The sequence below is a fragment of the Palaemon carinicauda genome, chromosome 30, assembly GCF_036898095.1.
Source record: "Palaemon carinicauda isolate YSFRI2023 chromosome 30, ASM3689809v2, whole genome shotgun sequence".
NCBI classification, from domain to species: domain Eukaryota; kingdom Metazoa; phylum Arthropoda; class Malacostraca; order Decapoda; family Palaemonidae; genus Palaemon; species Palaemon carinicauda.
In genome coordinates, this window is record NC_090754.1 from 85,916,830 (window position 1) to 85,937,829 (window position 21,000).

Here is a 21,000-nt window from a genome sequence, read left to right on the forward strand (position 1 = left end):
TGACAGGTATGCATGAAGAGTGGGTGTGCTCCTCAGGTATCAGGTATACCTGACAGGCGTAACTGTTCAGGTGTACATGCTAGCGTATGGCCAGCCTATAGTCTTCTAATTACCTTGCATATGCTACAGGACTAAGTTCGTTCGTTCATATTGTATTAAAGCCAACACTTCTTTCCCTTGCCAACATTGTAAGGTTTGTTGATTTGGGTAATAGGAAATTTGAAATGTTTTTAGTAGTAGAGACAGTTGTGAACAGGGTAAGGATGATGGTGGTAGTAGTAGAGGGCCATCATGTCACGGATAGTGGTAGTTAGAAGCAGGGGGGTGTAAGGCCTTTGAATAGTAGGAAAAGATTGCAGTTGGGGTTGTCCAACCCTTTACTCCTTAGGGTCCCTGCGAAAATTATTTAGTAGTAGAGCAAGTTCAGAAAAATACAGAAGATGGTGTGAATAGGGCCTTACGGTGAGGGGATGAGATGGTTTAAGATTTTTTTTTAAGGTCGTTACCTTGGTGGAGGTGGTCTTACAAGCATTTGTAATTGTCTGTGTATCTTTATGTTGTCGACAATTGCTTTTCCCAGTGTGGCAGCAGCCTGCCACTCTGCCAGGCCTATGGTGAGTTGGTGTCTATTTGCAGGTCACCTCTTAGCTGAGTTGTTAATCCCTACACTCTAGTAGGTAGTGCAGGAGGACCTGTTGTGGTGTGACATCACAGTGTTCACATGGTCTTTGAATGATATCCACGATTTCCCAGTTATCCTTGTATCCCAGTCTGAGCCTGTGTATACACAGCCTGCTTTCTTTGGGCGTATCTGTCTATAGAGGGAGGCTCTAGTTCGCGGCCCATTTATACCAAGTAGCTGAGTGAGAGCCATTCCGTATCCACCTGTGTAGCTCCTTGATTAAATTGTCTTTGAGCTGTGACTTTATTTTATTTTTAATCTGTTGTAGTGCAGACTGTATGTGCACCTATACACCATGTATGTGCCTGGTGCTTTTGGCTTCATTCCCTGGTATCCCAATGTGACTTGGGAACCAGTTTAGAGTTACATGTCTATCTCTTTCATTGTGCTGATACAAAAGTGTTTTGATATCAGCTAGCAGGGCCTTGTTTTCTTTATTCATTTTCTGTTGCAAGGCTTGCATTGAAGATCTTAATCAGTATGTATGACTGCTGGTCCTTCCTCATTTTCAACGGAGTATTGTAGTGCTTGTTTTATTGCAACAAGCTCTGTCTGCATGGTGGAGACATTGTTGGATGTCCTCCAGCAGGCTGTAAGGTTACTGGAGAATACTGCAGCTCCCGCTGTTTGGGTTCCAAGGTCTACAGTACCGTCAGTATAGTAGATCTGTGACCCTGCTGTTTCTGCTAAGCGGATTGCTGTCTGGGCTGAATTTCTAAGTTCCTCCATTGAGCAGTCTGCCTTTGCTCTTGGAAGCTTAGTATATCTGAAGGTTGCTACGTGTTTCTTCCAAGGTGGCATGTGCAGTGCGCCCTGCACTGAGTCTGGGCTTAGCTGCATGATTTTGTAAGGACAGTGAGACAAGCGTCACCAAGATCAACTGATACTTTATTCAAATGTGAGTGGGAGTATATTACAAGGTGCAGACGGAAAGGTAGGATGGCGTTGGCGCCAAATCAAGATGGAATTGCCCGCCAAAATATATGTTTTCTTACACTTACAAATATACGAATTATGAGTTAACAGAAACATGTAATGAAATGATACATATGTCAAAATGTAGCTCTGATAGAGCGGAATACATATACATGGGAAACCACGGTGTGGCGAAAGGAGAATTCAAATAAATAAACAGTTTGTTGATTTTCTGGACAACGAAGGGAGCGGTGTCCTTACAATATCTTCAGTTAGGCCCAGGCTCTTTATGTTGTCGCTATGGGCTTTGCCATAGGAGCTTGGGGTTTGAACCTCAGGGTTCTTTGATAGTTCCTCTTGCACCCTCCTTTTGGTTATAGAGTCTCTGTCTCTGTCTGAGAGGAACATCTTTGCTATTGTGAATGCATTTCTTTGTGCAATCCTGTATTCAAGGGATGGTAGTCCAGTCTCCATCCTTAGGTTTCACAGTCTTGTCCATATTGGCACTCATAGCATTGTTTTGAATTACCTCTTCTGAGGATTTTTGAGTGTCTGTCAAGTTTGTAAGGGTTGGAGCGGCATATACCACTAGCGTTCTGGAACAGGCTAGATAGTACTTCTTTTGAACATGCTCATTTGCTCCGTCATTGAGTTCAGTCTTGTATCTCATGGCTGCCAGTCTGGCATCTGCTTTTTCTTTGAGATACTTGACTTCCTCCTTGAAGGTGAGTTGCTTGTCTATTACAACTCTCAGGTATGTGTAACTGTCCACCTACTTTAGGGGCTCCATTCCTTTTGTGAGTGGATGCAGGGGCTTTGGGGCTTTGATTGTCATAGCCTTGGTTTTGCCAATGTTTATTTTCAGTCCCAGCTCATTGGACTTGTGATTGATGGCATTCAGTGCTCTTTGCATTCTGACAATTCTGACTGGTCCTCGAGCTATTACACGCATGATATCCTCATAGATAAATATCTCTACCCCTTCAGGGAGTTGGAGTGAGGCTATATTTTCCATGAAGATGTTGAAAAGAAGTGGGCCGAGAATCCCTCCTTGTGGTGTGCCATTTTCCAATTCGTGAAAAGTCGAAATCACTCCTTGGAATTTAACTCTAGCTTCTCTTCCTAGCGTGCAGTTTCTAGTCCATACTAGTAGGTGACCTTTTACTCCTTTTCTGGCCACTGACTGCAGCATTGCTGCTGGACTTGCAAGCTCAAAAGCTTTTTCAAAGTCTATGAAGACTATTGTTGCCTTCTTTTGATTGATACAGCTGAGAACATCAGTAATGCATTCAGAAGTTCCAATTCCCTCCTGATATGCATACAGCTGTTTGTGTAGGGGGCCAATTTTGTATTTCATTCTGTTTAGAACCCTTTTTTCTCCTGTCTTTTCCATGCAGGATACTAAGGCTATTGGTCTGGGGTTTCCTAGATCCTTTGGCTTGGGGATCAACTGTTGCCTCCAGGCTTGAGGCCTTGTGTGCTCAAAGTGTGTTCTGTTCATCAACCTCAGGAATGCGGTTTCTCCTGCTGGACCCATGTGTTTGATCATTGTGTAGGTGATCCTGTCTGCTCCTGGCGCAGTGTTTTTTCCTGTCTTGTGTACTGCCCTCAATTCCTCAATTGTGTATGGGGTGCCTGTATCATCCTGTAGCTGGCAGGCTGTGTTAATCCCCTCCCACCTGGCTGGCGCCAGTTGCTCTTGCAGCATTCTGGTTTCAGGGGAGAGATTAGCTGATAGTGTTCTGTTTGCAAAGGCTGTTGCAATTCTTTCTGCCTCCTCTTGAGGGTGTGTTGCAACTGATGTCTTCTTTTTTCCAGCTACTCTGTGTAGTCATTTCCATAGCTCTGTGAGTGTTGTGTACTGTGACAAGTTTGTGCACCATTCCATCCATTTTTCTGTTATTTCATGGATTCTTTGTTGTATTTCATTTTTAACTGTTTGCAGTAGTTCTCTCTTTTCTACTGTGGATCATCTTCTGTAGATTTTTGTGACCCTATGTAGTCTAGTTTAATTATTCCTAAATTTCATTAGTAATTAAGACCGAGTAGTCTGTCCTTGATTTGACTTATTTGTGTAGTATATGTATAAAATCTCAAGCAAACTAGAATGGCATTTTGAATGGTCTTTTTAATTTTAATTAATTAGAATTGTATGAAATTGTTGAGTCCGTTGTTCCTTTGAATAAGAATCTACAGTAGTCAACTGTGGAATACCAAACACAGTTGCTGGAACATTGGCTTTATTCAGCTTAAATTTGTGGTAAGGTGTTGGCCAAGCTGGTACAGTGTTAAGAGTCTCAATGTTGCCAAGCAAGCATACAAACACCAGCACTCACAGTTAATGATTCACACCACATTCACCCCCTTCTGAGAAGAAGAATATACAGTACAGTACACATTCGCATCATAATAAAACATGAATTCACTCAGATTTCACACCGACTGCAATTCTTCTCACATCACATTTGCAATAAAAAGCTTACCTTATTGGCATTATAAATTTCACATCATTTGCATTACAAAACTCATTAGTACTTATTTTATTCCATAACAAGGCTCATCTCACTTACATTACAAAATTCATTGGTAACAGTGGGCCTTATAACTAATAATTCATAATGAACACAATGACATCAGTACACTTACCACCAATACTACTCCCACTCATCTAGGACAAAATCTGAGAGATAGCGAGAAGGGCGCCTAGTGCGACTTGTGCTTTGGGGCGGCTCTGAGGTTGGCATTTCTACAGATGTTCCTTTCGACTGTGCCTTTCCCGGAGTGAGTGATTGTGTGGTTTGTTGCGGTTCAGTTGCAGGCTCCCTCCCCTGGACTTATTCTGTATCCACTCGACTTCTTTCCGTTCTCAGACTGGGGTCTACAGGCGGGAGGGTGATTCCTTGATTAATTGGAGTCTTACCATTCTCTCGCATGTTGAAGACGTGGCAGCTTCCTTTATCATGAGAGGTGTTAGAACTGAATACTTTAGCTGCAGGAGCCAGGTGATGAGTCGACACAGTGGATTCTTTGTCGTCTTGGTGTACAACCTGAACCCATTGTGGGTTGACATGCAGGAGTCTAACCTCCTCGACCTCAGGTTCGTACTTGGATTTCCTAACCGTTTTCTGTAGAAGAGCTTGCTCATTCTCTGTCATCCACAATGGAGCCGCCTGCCCGTATGTTGCTTTCCTGGGGTGCAGGAACGTGCGCTCGTGCGGTGTTTGGTTCGTAGCGACGCACAGAAGGGACCTCATGCTGTGTAGTGCTTGATCCAGGTCAGCCTCCCACATTTCTATAGGGAGGGAGAGAGAAGCAAGAGCTAACCTTACGGTGCGCCACAAAGTTCCATTGGCTCTCTCGATCTGGCCGTTGCCATGGGGGTTATACGTAGATGAGTAGCTTGTAGCCACTCCACGGTCATGAAGGAACTTTTGGTACTCTGAAGACACAAAAGCAGGTCCCCTGTCTGAATGAATGTACTAGGGCAGGTCCCAAACTGAAAAGAGAGTAGACAAACATTTTAATGGTGGTACTCGCTGAGGTGTCTTCTGTTGCAAAGGCGAACGGAAATCTGCTGTACTCATCGATTATGTTGAGAATGTATCTGTTCATTGTGGTGGACGGCATCGGACTTTTGAAGTCAATAGCCAGACGCTCGAATAGCCTGGTAGCTTTTATAAATGTTCCTGTTTCTTTGGAGAACTCAGGTTTGATCTTGGCACAGGTTTCACATTTACGTATGACAGTTCGAGCTTCTTCAATGGTAAAGGGTAAATTTCTCTGTCTTATGATGTGGGTCATCCTTCTGAAAGGTGAGTCAGCTCGTCTCCTTGAGTACAGGTAAGTGAAGCCGCACATCCTGAGGCACAAGAGAGCGTCTGCTACTTGGTTCTTCGATCCAGGTCTGTATGTGATGTCGAAGTTGAAACAGCTCAGTTCCAGCCTCCACCGCATTAATTTTTCATTTGTGATTTTGCCATGGTTCTTGGTGTCAAACATGAAACGCACCGACTGCTGATCAGTTATGAGTCTAAATTTACGTCCTAGTTGAAAGTGTCACCATTTCTTGATGGCTTCTACAATACCACATGCTTTGCGTTCCACTGCCAATTGTCATTTCTCCGATTCTGAGAGCGAGCGAGAAAAGAAGGCCACTGGTTTTCCTTCTTGTGTCAATGAGGCTGCAACGGCGTCAGCAGAGGCATCTGTTTCCACTACAAAGACTGCTTCGTTATCGATAGCAGCTAGTGAAGCTCGAGATATTTCATTCTTCAGTTTTTCGAGTGGTTGTTCTGCGGATTTGGCCACCGGGAAAGTTTTCACTTCGACTAAAGGTCGAATTTTCTGGGAGAAGTTCGGTATCCACTTCGCATAGTGGGACAAGAGTCCCAACGTTCTTTTGAGACTATGGGTATTGTCTGGAGGGTTCATTTCCAACAACGGTCACATTCTCTCCGGGTCGGGTAGGACTTGATCATTTATTACATGGCCCAAAATTGAGATAGATGTTTGAGCATAAACACTTTTCTTGCCATTTATGGTAAGTCCATACTCCAATGTAGTTTCTTGAAAACATTTCAGATTTCTGTCGTGTTCTTCTGTGTTACTGCAGACCGTGATGTCATCCATGTAGGCGAACGTACCCTCTGGTTGTTCCTTGGCAATAATTTCGTCGAGAACTTGCTGAAAGCAGGTAGCCTTGTTGGTTACTCCAAAAGGCAAGCACATGAATTCGAACAGCCTTCCATCTGCTTCGAACGCCATGAATTTCCTATCAGCCATGTTCAGTGGCATTTGAAGATATGCTGCCTTCAAGTCTATGGAGCTGGAGTAGCGGTAAATAGAAATTTTCTCAATTATCTCGGTGATCCCTGGAACAGGATAAGCAATCAGGTTGGTGAATCTGTTTTTGATTTGCGAGTAATCTATGACCAATCTTTTCTTGTCACACTGATCAACTACTACAACTTGAACTCTCCACAAACTGCGACTAGGTGTAATGATGCCCTCCTCTAGCAGCCTTTTTACTTCTTTCTTGATGAACTCTGAGTCCTCTTTGGAATACCTTTTCGATTTCACCTGTATCGGGTGACAGTCAACTGTCAGATTGTCGAAGATGGCTGGCGGTTCAATTTGAGAAGCTATCAGAGCACAAGGTGACTGGATGCTTAGCTCCAAATGCGGTAGCATCCCACCAAACTCTTTGCTGACTTGCCTGTGTAACTGTAGGAAGTCATGTCCCAAAACAACAGGAGTCACGCAATCATCCATCAAGTGCAGACAGAACTCAGGGTATACTCTTCCACGTACGGTTAAATCGTAATTGCAACACTTGGTAAGTTTCATTGTCTGTTTGGCATTAGCCATGGTTATGCTGCAGGTTGAAGAACGAGTCACTGAGTTCATAGCCTTAGCTACAGTACTTTGGCATCTATAAAGCTTTTAAATGCTCCAGTATCGACCAGCCCGTCCAAAGCCTCACCTCCATTCAGTTCTACAGGTAGAACACTTCTGTATACACTTCGTAGTGCAGGAGAAGCTGCAGCCACAGCAGCCCCTGTCATGGAAGCAGGGGTGGACTGTGTGAGGGTGTCTGGGACTATTCCAGCTACAAGATTAGAGTTAGTTGATTTACCATTATTGTTCCATCATTTTCTTTGCGAATTGCAGACACGAGCATAATGACCTACCTTCTGACAGTTGGAACACGAGGCATTCTTGGCTGGGCAGTGGGCTTTGGGATGTAGGCATCCTCCACAAAAGAAGCACCTCTGACCGCTGACAGTGGCAGCACACTCACTTGGATTTGGGGAGTCAGTCATTTTGGTCAGAAAACTGTTGGGATCCGTTTCAGGTTTTGCCTGATCATCTATCAATGCTGTGGTGTTGGTTTCAATTGCATAAGACGCTGAGTGCAGTTGAGCCATTTCTAGTGCATGGGCCTGTTTCACAGCTGTGGATAAGTCCAAGGATTAGTTCTCTAACAGTCTGTCGGATTGCATTAGATGCCATACTCGTGATGTATGAATCTCTGATGGCCAGTTCTTCAGCCTGAGCGGCTGTACAATCAGTGAAGCTACATTCCGAGGCCAGACCTTTGAGGTTATCCATAAAAGTGTTTAGAGTCTTGCCACTCTGTTGCTTGCAGGTGACTAATTTGTATCTGGCAAACACCTCACTTTTGTTTCACAAATCTAGCCTTTAACAGGCTTATGGCGGTGGCACTCTTAATGATCTTAAACAGTTTACAAGATACATGAGCACGAAGCAAGGCCAACCTATCTGGATTTAAGTCCGGGTTGATGGCTACACAGAACGCTTCAAAGTTATGCTACATAATCCATTTGTCCTCTGCATCGGCTGATTCTGGATCCATGTCAATTGGGCTGGGCCTCAGAAACTTGTCCATGGTGAATATAAGCCGAATAAATTGTGGAATACCAAACACAGTTGCTAGAACGTTGGCTTTCTTCGGCTTAAAGTTGTGGTAAGGTGTTGGCCAAGCCGGTACAGTGTTAAGAGTCTCAATGTTGCCAAGCAAGCATACAAACACCAGCACTCACAGTTACCAATTCGCACCACATCAACGTTATTGACAGCTTGATAGGGGTATCCTATAATTCTCATGTGCTAAGGTACCATGTGAAACACAAACCAGGATCAGTGGTGATTGTAGGCGTGCTTATTTCAAGAAGCAGGAGGCCTATCATTTTGGAATGGTAACAGATTTGACTTGGAATATCTATACTCAGTTAAGAGCTGTTTCTCAGAGAGTTTATGCTTCAACTGAAAACAAGCATGTTACATATTCAGATGATGCTACTCTCTTTATATCAATTCAATCTATTGAATGTAGATGTGACATTGCTGAATCCTTTAATAAAGATCTAGCTGAAATTAGTGCATGTTGCAAATTATGGGGCATGAAGTTGAATCCTAACAAAATTCAAAGTATTATTGTAAGTAGGTCGAGGACAGTAGTTCCTCAACATCCAGATCTCAGTTGTTTCTTTAACTCGATGCAACTCATAATTTCAGGTGATTCTCAATAGCAAATTCAGTTTTGAGAAACACATCGAGTTGTTTCTTCAACTGCATAAAAATGGCTTATTAAGAAAGTTTTAAAATTTTCAGTCTGAAGTTTTTAATTCTTTCATTCTGCTTTTTTGCTTTTATTTTAGTATTGTTCTCCTGTCTGTTCTTCAGCTGCTGAATCTCATCTTAATTGGCTGGACAAGAACTTGGGCTTATTATATTTCTTATTCTTGATATACAGTAGACATTATCAAACAAACTATGGTACTTGACATTGGTAAAGGTGAAGTAGCAGCGTCAGTCATGATGAATTAACGACCAGCACAGGAAAAACACCGAAAGCACAAACAATATGACTATGCGGGCAAGTCCAAAACAGAAGGATGACCTAAAGGGGGCGCGTGTTAGGTGTCAGTGGCGTGGTCCAACTGTGTTCTCTTTGATGAAGGAATTATCTAAATGGAAGACAGCCTGTGAATAGTGGTTTTCACACGCCCCTGTTGTATACACGACACCCACAAGGTGCTTGCGCGAGGGTAGTAACCTCTGCATTCCATGCTTTTATCTTTCTCTGGTATATTTGGAAGATTTATATCAGAAAAGTGTAAAGAAGGACTTTTTCACCGGGCGTCACAGGTCTCTTTCCAGAAATAAATTTTTCCTTCGTCAAAATCCCTTTAATCTCTGGCACTGTCGTTCACTTAATTAGTCATTTATGGATATTGCATAAGATTTTTCATAATTCTGACTATCCATTACATTCATTCCCACCCTGCACATAATACTAGGTATGCATTTAGTTGTAAGTCTTGCCTTCTCAATCATAAGGCTCATTACTAGACAGTATTCTTGAATTTTTATTCCAGCTATGACCAGATTGCAGAATGATCTTTCTAATTGGGCCATTGGATCGGTGGAATTTCAGAAGTTCAAACTTGCAGCAAATATTCTTTTTATGTAGAATTATTACTAGTTGAGCAACAACCCTAGTTGTAAAATCTAGATGCTAATAGGGAAAAATAGCCCAGTGAACAAAGGAAAAAAATGAAAAAAATAAACGATTTAAGAAGTAATGAACAATTAAAATAAAATATACCAAAAACATTTACAACAATACATACATACATATACCAAGGCACTTCCCCCAATTTTTGGGGGGTAGCCAACATCAACAAATGAAACAAAAACAAAAAAGGGGACCTCTACTCTCTACGTTCCTCCCACCCTAACAAGGGACTCAACCGAGTTCAGCTGGTACTGCTAGGGTGCCACAGCCCACCCTCCCCCGTTATCCACCACAGATGAAGCTTCATAATGCTGAATCCCCTACTGCTGCTACCTCCGCGGTCATCTAAGGCATCGGAGGAAGCAGCAGGGCCTACCGGAACTGCGTCACAATCTCTCGCCATTCATTCCTATTTCTAGCACGCTCTCTTGCCTCTCTCACATCTATCCTCCTATCACCCAGAGCTTCCTTCACTCCATCCATCCACCCAAACCTTGGCCTTCCTCTTGTACTTCTCCCATCAACTCTTGCATTAATCACCTTCTTTAGCAGACAGCCATTTTCCATTCTCTCAACATGGCCAAACCACCTCAACACATTCATATCCACTCTAGCTGCTAACTCATTTCTCACTCTCACCACTTCGTTCCTAACCCTATCTACTCCTTAGACACTTCATCTCAAACACATTCAATTTCTGTCTCTCCACCACTTTCATACATAAACTATAAAAAGACTTATGTCAGCCTGTTCAACATAAAAATATTTGCTTGAAACTCTACCGATTCAACTACCCGATTAGGAAGATCATTCCACACCTTAGTCATATCTGGAATAAAACTTCGAGAATACTGTGTAGTATTGAGCCTCATGGTGGATAAGGCCTGGCAATTAGAATTAACTGCATGCCTAGTATTAAGAACAGGATGGAACTGTCCAGGAAGATCAGAATGTACAGGATGGTCAGAATCATGAAAAATCTTATACAACATGCACAATGAACTAATTGAACGACGGTGCCAAAGATTAATATCTATATCAGGAATAATAAATTTTATAGACTATAAGTTCTTGTCCAACAAATTAAGATGAAAATCAGCGGCTGAAGGCCAGACAGGAGAACAATACTCAAAACAAGGTAGAATGAAAGAATTAAAACACCTCTTCAGAATAGATTGATTACCAAAAATCTTAAATGACTTTCTCAATAAGCCTTTTTTGGGCAACTGAGGAAGACACAGACCTGTTTCCAAAAGTAAATTTGATGTTGAGAATCACACCTAAAATTTTAAAAGAGTCTTACAAAGATAAAGAAACATTATCAATGCCGAGATCTGGATGTTGAGGAGCCACTGTCCTTGACCTACTTACAATCATACTTTGAGTTTTGTTTGGATTCAACTTCATGCCCCACAATTTGCACCATGCACTAATTCTAGCTAGATCTCTATCAAGTGATTCAGCAACCCCAGATCTACATTCAGGAGATGGAATTGATGCAAAGAGAGTAGCATCATCTGCATATGCAATAAGATTGTTTTCTAGGCCAAACTACATGTCATGTGTATATGGTATGAAAAGTAATTGGGCAAGAACAATACCCTGAGGAACACCAGCTATCACATTCCTTTACTCACTATGGTGCCCATCAACAACTACTCTTTGCAATCTATTACTTAAAAAATGGCAGACATAAGTCTCTCTATGTAGATTATGTGTACTGTACTGGGTAACAAATCTATTTTAATGTTGTCACTGATCTTAAAATATTTTATATTAATTATTCATTGCTTCTCATGTAGTTTATTTATTTCTTATTTCCCTTCCTCACTGGACGATTTTCCATGTTTTAAAGCTCTTGTGCTTACAGTATAATACCTGCTACCAAACTATGGTCGTAAATTGGCTGGCAAAAAATGGATTTTGAGCGAAGCGAAAAATCTATTTTTGGGTGATATCACCATGTCGTTCTGATGGAAGGTTCCTTTAAGAAGCTTCTTAGGGTATATTTGACTACAGTGATATTCCCAGAGAAAAGGTCTCCAGAATTCTAACTCCTGGCGCAAATATCCTTAAAGTTTCCTTTCAGGATATCGCATAATATCAGGGGACGTATTCTTGACACGCCACATAGCAATCTTCACCGCGCATAGCATTTACGCTTCGAGGGGGAAAGTGGCAAAATAAAAGAGGAGCCGTTGTTAAGGTTCCCTTCTTACGTTACTGTTTGAGTTCCTAGATGGTGCCATCATCGCCGCCATCTTTATTCCTTGTAGCGTTAAGCAGGTGCTACAGATACAGTATTATTGGGAGGGATCTTGCCAAGGCCTTTCATAGGAAGGAGGGCGGGTCCATCAGGATGACTTGGCGATATCACCCAAAAATAGATTTTTCGCGTCCGTTTTTGGGCTCAAGCCATGTCGTCCTGATGGAAGTTTACCAGAGTATCTGTAGATTTTCCAATTGTGCCTTAACCTCAAGACAATATTTCCTTGGTCGATTTAGACCTTAGAGACCTGTGACGTTGCCGTTATACGTCATTGCTTCTAATCATTAACTATGTTAGTGCTTCCTGCCCCCTACAGGAAGAGTCATACTAGACTCAGGAATAGTCTCAAAGTTTGCATATTCCATATGACCAACTTAGCAACAAAAGAGCATACGGGTCTCGCTGTATGCCCCACCAGACGAAGTTTGTATTTTCAAAACGAACAAAGGTTCACATAAGCCACCATGGCATCCAAGGTATATCAGCTCAGCTGTATACCACAACAGATAAGTTTATATCCATGTCCAAACAAGGTATGCGTGGGCAGAAAAGGTTTGTATACATTTAGGAACAAAGTTACTTCAGTTGTTCTATGTTATTTTGCAGAATAATAAGGAATAAAAAGGTAATGCTCGTACATAGCTTTATTTATATAGATTTGGGGCGAAATAAGACGCAAATAACAATAAGATATTTATTGGCAATCAATAAATAGTAATTCAGCATACATTTCATAATAACATAAGAAATGTAAGAGAATAATAATAATCAACATAGAGAATACATGCCAGACCAGAAATACTTGTTTCATCTGAAAACAAAAGTTCATGCCACTCAATTGAAAATTCAATAATTTTCTAATATATTTCTGAAAAAGTCTGTCTATATACACTTGTGTAAAAAACACACGACACTAGTGTTAAGTCTATGTTTCTTCACCTTTAGACACTGGAACAGTCCATAATGTCCCCTTGATGACATTTCACTTACCATGTAGCACTGTTAGGTGCCAACATGTACACCCTAGAGAATTATAGTCCCAAATAATTCACTGCTCCTCGCAGCACTAAGCGACAGATCTTGGTACACTACAGTACCTGCCGCCACCACATATCTCTTTAATTCTTGCCCTTGCTTCGCGTAGTGGTTGAAAAACACTCTGGATGACTTCCATCCAGTATATGACGAAGACTCTTGAAATCCATGAACTGGAAAAAATTTAATGACAAAGCAATTTTTCTAGGATCATGACCTGCGGGTGTACTGTCAGGATCCGCTCTGCGAATAAAGTAGGTGATTTCCGCCCTAAGTTGTTTCAGGGATAAGTCTGAACCTGAAGTTTCCCCTTTAAAGAGCTGTCCTCTCCCGAAGTCTGAAGTTCTACGAAGATAGACCTTTAGACACTCCACTGGACACAGCGAGACATCTTCCTTCAGAGGGCAGATTCTCCAGGGACCCCACCTCCTGGTGGGTAGCTCGTTCTTGGCGAGAAACGTTGGGTCAGGAAAGAGATTCAGTTCTCCCATTTCCGTAAACTGAATATGACCCTCTTCCCGAGAAAAGGCCACTATCTCACTAACTCTGGCCCCCGAGGCTAGAGCAAACAAGAATATAACTTTTTGAGTCAAATCTTTCAGAAACCATTTCTCATTGTCCAACATTGAGGCAAAGTGTAATACCTTATCCAAAGACCATGAGATGGGCTTTGGAGGTGCTGCAGGCCTAAGCCTAGCACAGGCCTTAGGAATCTTGTTAAAGAGTTCATTAGAAAAGTCTACTTGCAAAGCAAGCGCAAGGCAAGGGTCTAGTCAAGGCAGATTTACACGTATTTATTGTGTTGGCTGCTAAACCTTGTTCATGAAGATGAATAAAGAAGGAAAAACAGAAATCTGTTGAGATTTCTTTTGGTTTTCTTGCCTTGATAAAAGCAACCCATTTTTTCCAAGATGACTCATATTGCCTTCTGGTAGATTAATTCTTATATTCCTCTAAGAAGTTTATACTTTCTTTCGAGATCCCAAACCTTTTCCTTACCGCTAAGGAGAGAAAATCATGAGATGAAGGTCTTGGGTTTTCCATAATGAAGTGAAGACAGTCGACTTCTGTACTTGTTGAGTCAGAACTTGGTCTGGCAGACGAATGAGCCTCAGCTGCAATTCCAATACTAGGGGGAACCAGTTGTTCCTGGGACACTTAGGAGCCACTAGGGCTGCTGTTCCTTGAAAAGATCTCGGTTTGTTGAGGACCTTCATCAGCAGGTTGGTTGGAGGGAACAGGTAAATCCTGGTCCATCTGTTCCAGTCAAGGAACATGGCGTCCACCGCTTCCGCTAGAGGGTCCTCGTATAGGGCCACATAATGAGGTAGTTTCTTGTTATCGCGAAGAGGTCGATCTGCAGTTCTGGGACTTGATGTAAGATGAAGGAGAATGATCTCGCATCTAGGGACCATTCTGACTCTATTGGCGTTAGTCTGGATAGAGCATCCGCTGTCACATTGCGGAAACCTTGAAGGTGAATTGCTGATAAGTGCCATCTCTTCTTTTCTGCTAAGGGGAAGGTGGCTAACATCACTTGGTTGAGTTGAGGTGATCTCGAACTTTGACGATTCAAACATCTCATTATCACTTTGCTGTCCAGGATCAGTCTTATATGAACTGAAGGGCGAGGGGACAATTTCTTCAAAGTGAAGAAGACTGCCATGGCCTCCAAAATGTTGATGTGGAAGGTCTTGAATAGAGAGGACCAAGTTCCCTGAACTTTCCGTTGTTGAGAGTGACCTCCCCATCCTTCCTTTGATGCGTCCGTGTGGATGATGACTGAAGGAGGCGGCGGTTGCAGAGGCACCGACCTCTTCAGGTTCTTGACCTTCGACCCTGGCTTGAGAAGTGATCGTAGTCGGATCGGCATCGGTCTTATTTGATCTCTTCGAGTGTTTGATGTGTATCTTCTCCAGACTCCTGATGCATCCTTTAATTGTGCTCTTAGCACCGGGTCTGTCACTGATGCAAACTGAAGGGAGCCCAGCACTCTCTCCTGTTGGCGTCTTGATATCCAATCGGATTTCAGAAGTCTCTTGACAGGTCCTGCTATTTCTCTCCTCTTCTTTGATGGAATGGAGAGGTGGTGTGACTGTAAGTTCCAATGTATTCCAAGCCATTAAAACTCCTGAGCTGGAGATAGTCGAGACTTTTTGACGTTGATCTTGAATCCCAGATGTTCCAGGAACTGGATCACTTTCTTGGATGCTTGCATGCATTCCATCTCGGTTGCTGCCCACACCAGCCAATCGTCCAGGTAGGCTACCACCTGGACACCTTCTAGGCGTAGTTGTTGAACAACTGCATCTGCAAGCTTTGTGAAGATCCTTGGGGCTATGTTTAGCCCGAAGGACATGGCTCTGAAGATGTACTTCTTCTGTAGCCTGAATCCTAGGTAGGAGGAAAGTTGGCGATTGATGGGAATGTGCCAATAGGCATCTGCCATGTCTATGGAGACTGTGTACGCTCGTTTTGGCGGCAGGGTTCTTATGTGTTGAAGGGTCAACATCCTGAACTTGTAGTTTACTATGAACTTGTTGAGTGACGACAAGTCCAGAATGACTCTGAGTTTGTCTGAGTCCTTCTTGGGAACACAAAACAGCCTTCCTTGGAATTTGATGGACTTTGCCCTCCTTATTACCCTTTTGCTCAAGAGTTCTCGGGTATATTCTTCCAGAATGGGGGTGGAGTGTTGGAAGAATTGAGGAAATGATGGTGGAGCTATCTTCCAGCTCCAGCCTAGTCCATTCTTGATCAGGCTGTGGGCCCAGGGATTGAAATTCCAGCGACCCCGAAATGAATGGAGTTTTCCTCGTACCGGAAGCATCTCATTGCTTCGGTTGACCGGAGGACTTGCCTCCTTGACCGCGCCCTCCCTTACTTCCTCTACCTCTTGAGGGGCGTCTAGAGGAACCTCTATATGACCCTCTACCTTTAGGGCAAAAGGTAGTGGTCTGCCTCTCATAGGCGGGAGTAAAGGCTGGTGACTGGGTCACCACCTGCTGGGGTACCATCTGGTAGGTGGGTTGGGGTTGTGCCACCATCTGGGGCACCGCGGTCATGGGAAGTTGTTGTTGTTGTTGTCTGGCTGGGCGAGAGGGCAACCTCGGCCTCTTTGTCTTCCTTTTTGGTTGGGGGCCCTCATCCGGGGAAGACTTCCTTTTTGACGACATGCCCCACTTTTGGAGAAGATTCCTGTTCTCTGTGGCAGCCTTGTCGACTATTTCCTTGACCACTTCGCTCGGGAAGAGGTCCTTTCCCCAGATATTGGAAGATATCAACTTCCTGGTTTCGTGCTTCACTGCAGCCAAAACAAACGCGAACTCCCTACAAGCCCTTGTGGCCCTAACAAAGCCATACAGGTCCTTGGTTAGCGTTGCCAAGTGTGTCTTGGCCACAACCATAAACATATCGGGGGTTCTATGGTCGCTTGCCATTGCCTCCAAGGTGGTCTGGAGGGTTAGAGATGCGGCAAGCCTTTCTTTTGTCTCTTGCTTTCTGGGCAAGAGAAAATCAGACAACTTAGGGAGGTTCTCGCTGAACTGGCGTCCAGCAAAATCCTCCTCCCTCGACAACTCCAGTCCCTGTAGGCGACTAGGGATAAGAAGTGTAAGATGACTTTATTATTTCCTTTTTCTGTAAAGGGAAAGGCCCGAGTAGCTGTAGCAAGAAAGGAAGGATGTTTCTTACTCAGGGCTGGCACCTTAGAGTTAGTGAAGCCTTGTCCTTCAAACTGCTAGCCAATAAAGCCTGAGCTTTTGCATGGTTAAGCACTATGACTTCTTTCGGCTCTGTCTCCTCCTTTGACACAGGTTCCAGCTTCAGACGGACGAAGCAATCTGGATAAGACTCAAAGCTAGGCCAAAAGTTAACATCTTTGATGAGGATGGATCCCAGCTTTTCTGAAATAAATAACTTCCCGTTTATCATAGGCATGTACTCTGCATGCCTCCACGGGTTCACGTCAGAACATGAAGGAAGGTCCTTCACGTTGAGTCTCTTGTGAGACCCACGGGACGCTGCAAGCTGATGTATCTCCTTCCTCAATGCTGCTTCCCTTTCTTCATTCTGCTTCTGAAACCTCTCCATCATTGACATGAGGATAGACAGAATCTTAAGAGGACGTAGAGGGCACTGGTTCTGGGGCTGGAACCGACGAAATGGAAACCGATTCGACTTCATCCTCTTCGGTATCAGGAGCCAAGGTAGACTCCTCTTCCTGACCTCCCGCAAGAGGGTCCTTTTCTGTGTCTTCTGACACCTGACATCCTCTCGTCTAGATGGATGTCCTTCATCGCATCCGAGACATCCATATCTACGGAAATCTGGACGCAAGGGATCTCATGGTGAGGCTGTGGTATGATGGCGTCTGCAGACGCCTTGGGGAGTAGATAAGACCGCATCCGCTCATTCTGAGGGTAAGGCCCCGTAGCGTTCTTCTGGAAGCCACGAACCCATCTACGCAGCGTACTCCATGCTGCATCCCTTGACTCCGTTGTCTTGGGGTCATCAAAGGCCTCAGTAACCAAGGCTTTGCAAACGTTACATACCTGGGGGTCCCAATACTTAAGAGGTCCCTTGGTGATGGAATAACGGGAGTGCGCCCTGCACTCCTCATGGCCACAGAAGTCCTTGCTCCGGACATTGCAGAAGACGCTGCGGCACTTAGGGTGGTCCTCCTGTAAAGAGAGGAAAACAAAATGAGTATACGGTAGTTCATCTCACTTGATAAACTATATAAATATTATTAATAATATTTTTGCATTTTATTGCATATAGCTTAGGATAGGTAAGCTAGAAATGAATTAGGAAAGACATATACATGTGTTTCCTGCCCAGCCAATTGCTGTGACCTCCCTCAAAATTAAAGCCTTGGGTTATCCTATTTAGGAGGCCCATTGGAAGAGTTCTACCCTGTAAGGATAGATAAGTGTAACTTAATACCAGCTTCCAAAAGGTTTAAGATTGAGGGTCATTTGTAACTGATCATTTATCGGTGTATAGAAAGAAAATTTCTTTCCTTATATAGTATGGTCTCAACAATAGACTGCGCATGGACACAGAGTATGTTGAAAAATTTAACTACTGTATACTTTGTACTATAGTTTTCTGTTTGCTGTATGATCTATACTGCAAATATACTGGCTACTGTATAGTCATATACTGTAGTTCTAGCCAGCATGTTGCCGGTAAGGCTAGCACCTGGGGCATAGTTCAGCCGGCGCATTGCCGGCGGCTCGTGGCTGCTGGCGCACAAGTCCAGCCAGCACTTTGCCGGCAAGGGTAGTGGTCGGCAGCTGCCGGTTAGGTTAGTACCCGGCGGCACTAGCCGATAGAGAGAGAGAAAGCAAGGAGTGAAGGATGATATAAGTCTGCCTTACTGCCTTCCTCCAGAATGAGGGTTCAAATGGAAGGGTAGTGTATTATTCAGGCTTCCATCCATCCACAACTATTGCCGGTCTCTGCTGGTCACAGGTTTGTCAAAGGCAGTCCAAGAGAGGACTGAAGAACACTCTACAGTAAAGGGATCCTCTGTCGGCACAGCACTCCCGGAGCCTTGCGTCCAAAAGGGAAAGCTGAGCAACTAGGTCACTACAAGCAGAAGCCCAAGCTGGCTCTACAACCCGCCGGCAAGCGGTGAGATTGTAGGACAACGGCCAAAGGGTTGCGATGGCTAGGCCATCACTAAAGGACAGAGATGGGGCGGGGAAGGGTCCTGTATGAGGTGTGGAAGGAGCCGGCAGGGTTGCCGGTCTTACCACACCTTAAAGAAACTCTGTTCCAGTATCGGCGCCATCCTAGGCGGCAGGAGAATACCTATTCTCCAGCCTAGGGTCTGCCAATACAGTTCAGGGGCCGGCAGCAATCTTGCTGCCGCCCCTAAACAAGAGAGAAACAGAGTTCTAGTGCCGGCGTCATCCTAGGCAGTACAAGAATGTGTATTCTTCAGCCTAGGGCCTGCAAGCACAGGACTAGTCAATTAGACCACAGGGAGAAGGTAGCAATATCATATAAGGCCTTCAGGTGTGGTCTAGGGAGGTCTAGCTTCCTATGCCGGCAGCGTAATCTGAAAGGGGAATGACTATTCACCCTGCCGGCACAAGACTATCTACTCTGAGGTTCTGACCAAAACCCAAAACTTACCAGCTGCAGTTAAGGGAAGGGACAGAAAGCCCTAGCCTAGTCCTGCCTGAATGACAACTCGAGGCACGACCGACTAGGGTTGTAGCCTAAGGCTACACTCAGAGGGAAGGAGGGATTACTGTACTGTACCCTTAAATCTCCACTGGAGACGAGTATCGCTTTATATAATAATTCTAGGAGATATCTATCTCCGCCTGAATTGATAAAACGATACGCAAGAGTAACTGGGGAACACTCTCGTATACTATCTTTAGGAGAGGAAATTATTATGCAATCAATATATCTTACATGTATAAATTGCCTAAAAAGCTTCATTTAAATTTTATAACGCTAGGAATGTCTATTATATCATGCATGAAAGTAAACAAACGCCTAGGCTAGTTAGCCTAGCGTAAGCAAGGTTCGGTTACCTAAATCGCCAAAACTATTACGAATACTATCAGCATAATATAAATAACTCCTAGCAATGAAGACTAAATAGCTAACATTATTTTGTGCTATTTATACCGGGAAAGTTGTTCTGGCTAACTAAATAACTCATGCGTTACGAACGACAGCGCCCACGACGCCTCCGGTTCAGGCAATAGCTCTTCCATAAGTTCACTAAGAGGCAAGAGCTGACATTTATACAATGTAAAGATCAAATACTCAACTTTCCAGATGCAGAAGAGGCTGGAGATTGCATGATAAATCCAAAATAATCCAATAACGAGAGCAACCGGGAAAATCACCGAGCGAGATCGCTACAGAAAAAGGAATAAACTTGGTGGCGATGATGGCGCCATCTAGATACTCAAATAGTAACATAGGAAGGGTACCTTATTAACGGCTCCCCTTCGTTTTTTGCCACTTTCCCCCTCGAAGCGTAAACGCTATTCAGGGTGAAGATTGCTATGTGGCGTGTCAAGAATACGTCCTCTGATATTATGCGATATCCTTAAAGGGAAACTTTAGGGATATTCGTGCCAGGAGTTAGAATTCTGGAGACCTTAAGGTAAATTCTCTGGGAATATCACTGTAGTCAAATATACCCTGGGAAGCTACTTAAAGGAACCTTCCATCAGGATGACATTGCCTGAGCCCAAAAATTTATCTTATATTGAGTTAAATATTAAGAACAGTTATGCAAAAAAAACACACTTTGAACTAATTCTCATCTTACACCGAGGCCAATCAATTACTATTCACCTGAATAGTTAACACTTTTAATATAGGTTCCATTGCTCTCTAAACCTACAGTAGATGGTCACAAAGGACTTCAAATTATATATATTTACTAGGAAACTAAAAATAAAGCTGACATGTATTTAACTTTATTCAGTATTGACAGACGAACCAATAACTTTTTTTGTATAAGAGAAAATATATGAAATAATGAATATTTACCTGATGATGATGGAATGAATTTACTCACTCAGTGGAAGCACAATGAACTTTTCAACACTGGATTTGATATCTACAATGTATATTACATTTTAGCAAACCATGAGATCAATAACCATCATATTTACTTTAATCATATAATCATAAATTTATTAAAATAACATGAAAATGTTTTTATATGGCAACAATGATATAATAATGGTACATGGATAGAAAAATACTCGTGCTGGTATAATCGACTGACACTATGGTAAAGGACACTATTTGATACAATACAGCCAGTGCTTTATAAAGGCATACTGATGTAAAAAAAAAAAAAATGATATATTTGCGAGTTATTTCCTTTTGAACTAATATTCACACTGACAAGTATACTAGGTCATAATGCTGAATAATGAAATGATGACATGAAGAAAAGTACATCCATTTTGAAAGTCACCCGAGTTTTCACAATCACAGAGGAGCTATGCAGTTGTTGGCATCAAACGCTTTCAGATAACTGTAAATGAGAAAAAAATTAATTTAAAA

General features: G+C 43.1%; 1 protein-coding gene across 1 annotated transcript in view; it reads right to left on the reverse strand.

The window, feature by feature from the left end:
* Window positions 1-20,386: 20,386 nt before the first annotated feature.
* The window catches only part of LOC137623859 (uncharacterized), a 166,246-nt gene continuing 165,632 nt past the window's right edge, over window positions 20,387-21,000 (reverse strand). Inside the window, exon 15 of the mRNA XM_068354670.1 lies at window positions 20,387-20,971. Within this exon, the coding sequence (XP_068210771.1) occupies window positions 20,926-20,971 (46 nt within the window). The 3' untranslated portion in view covers window positions 20,387-20,925. The remainder of the gene's footprint in view (window positions 20,972-21,000) is intronic.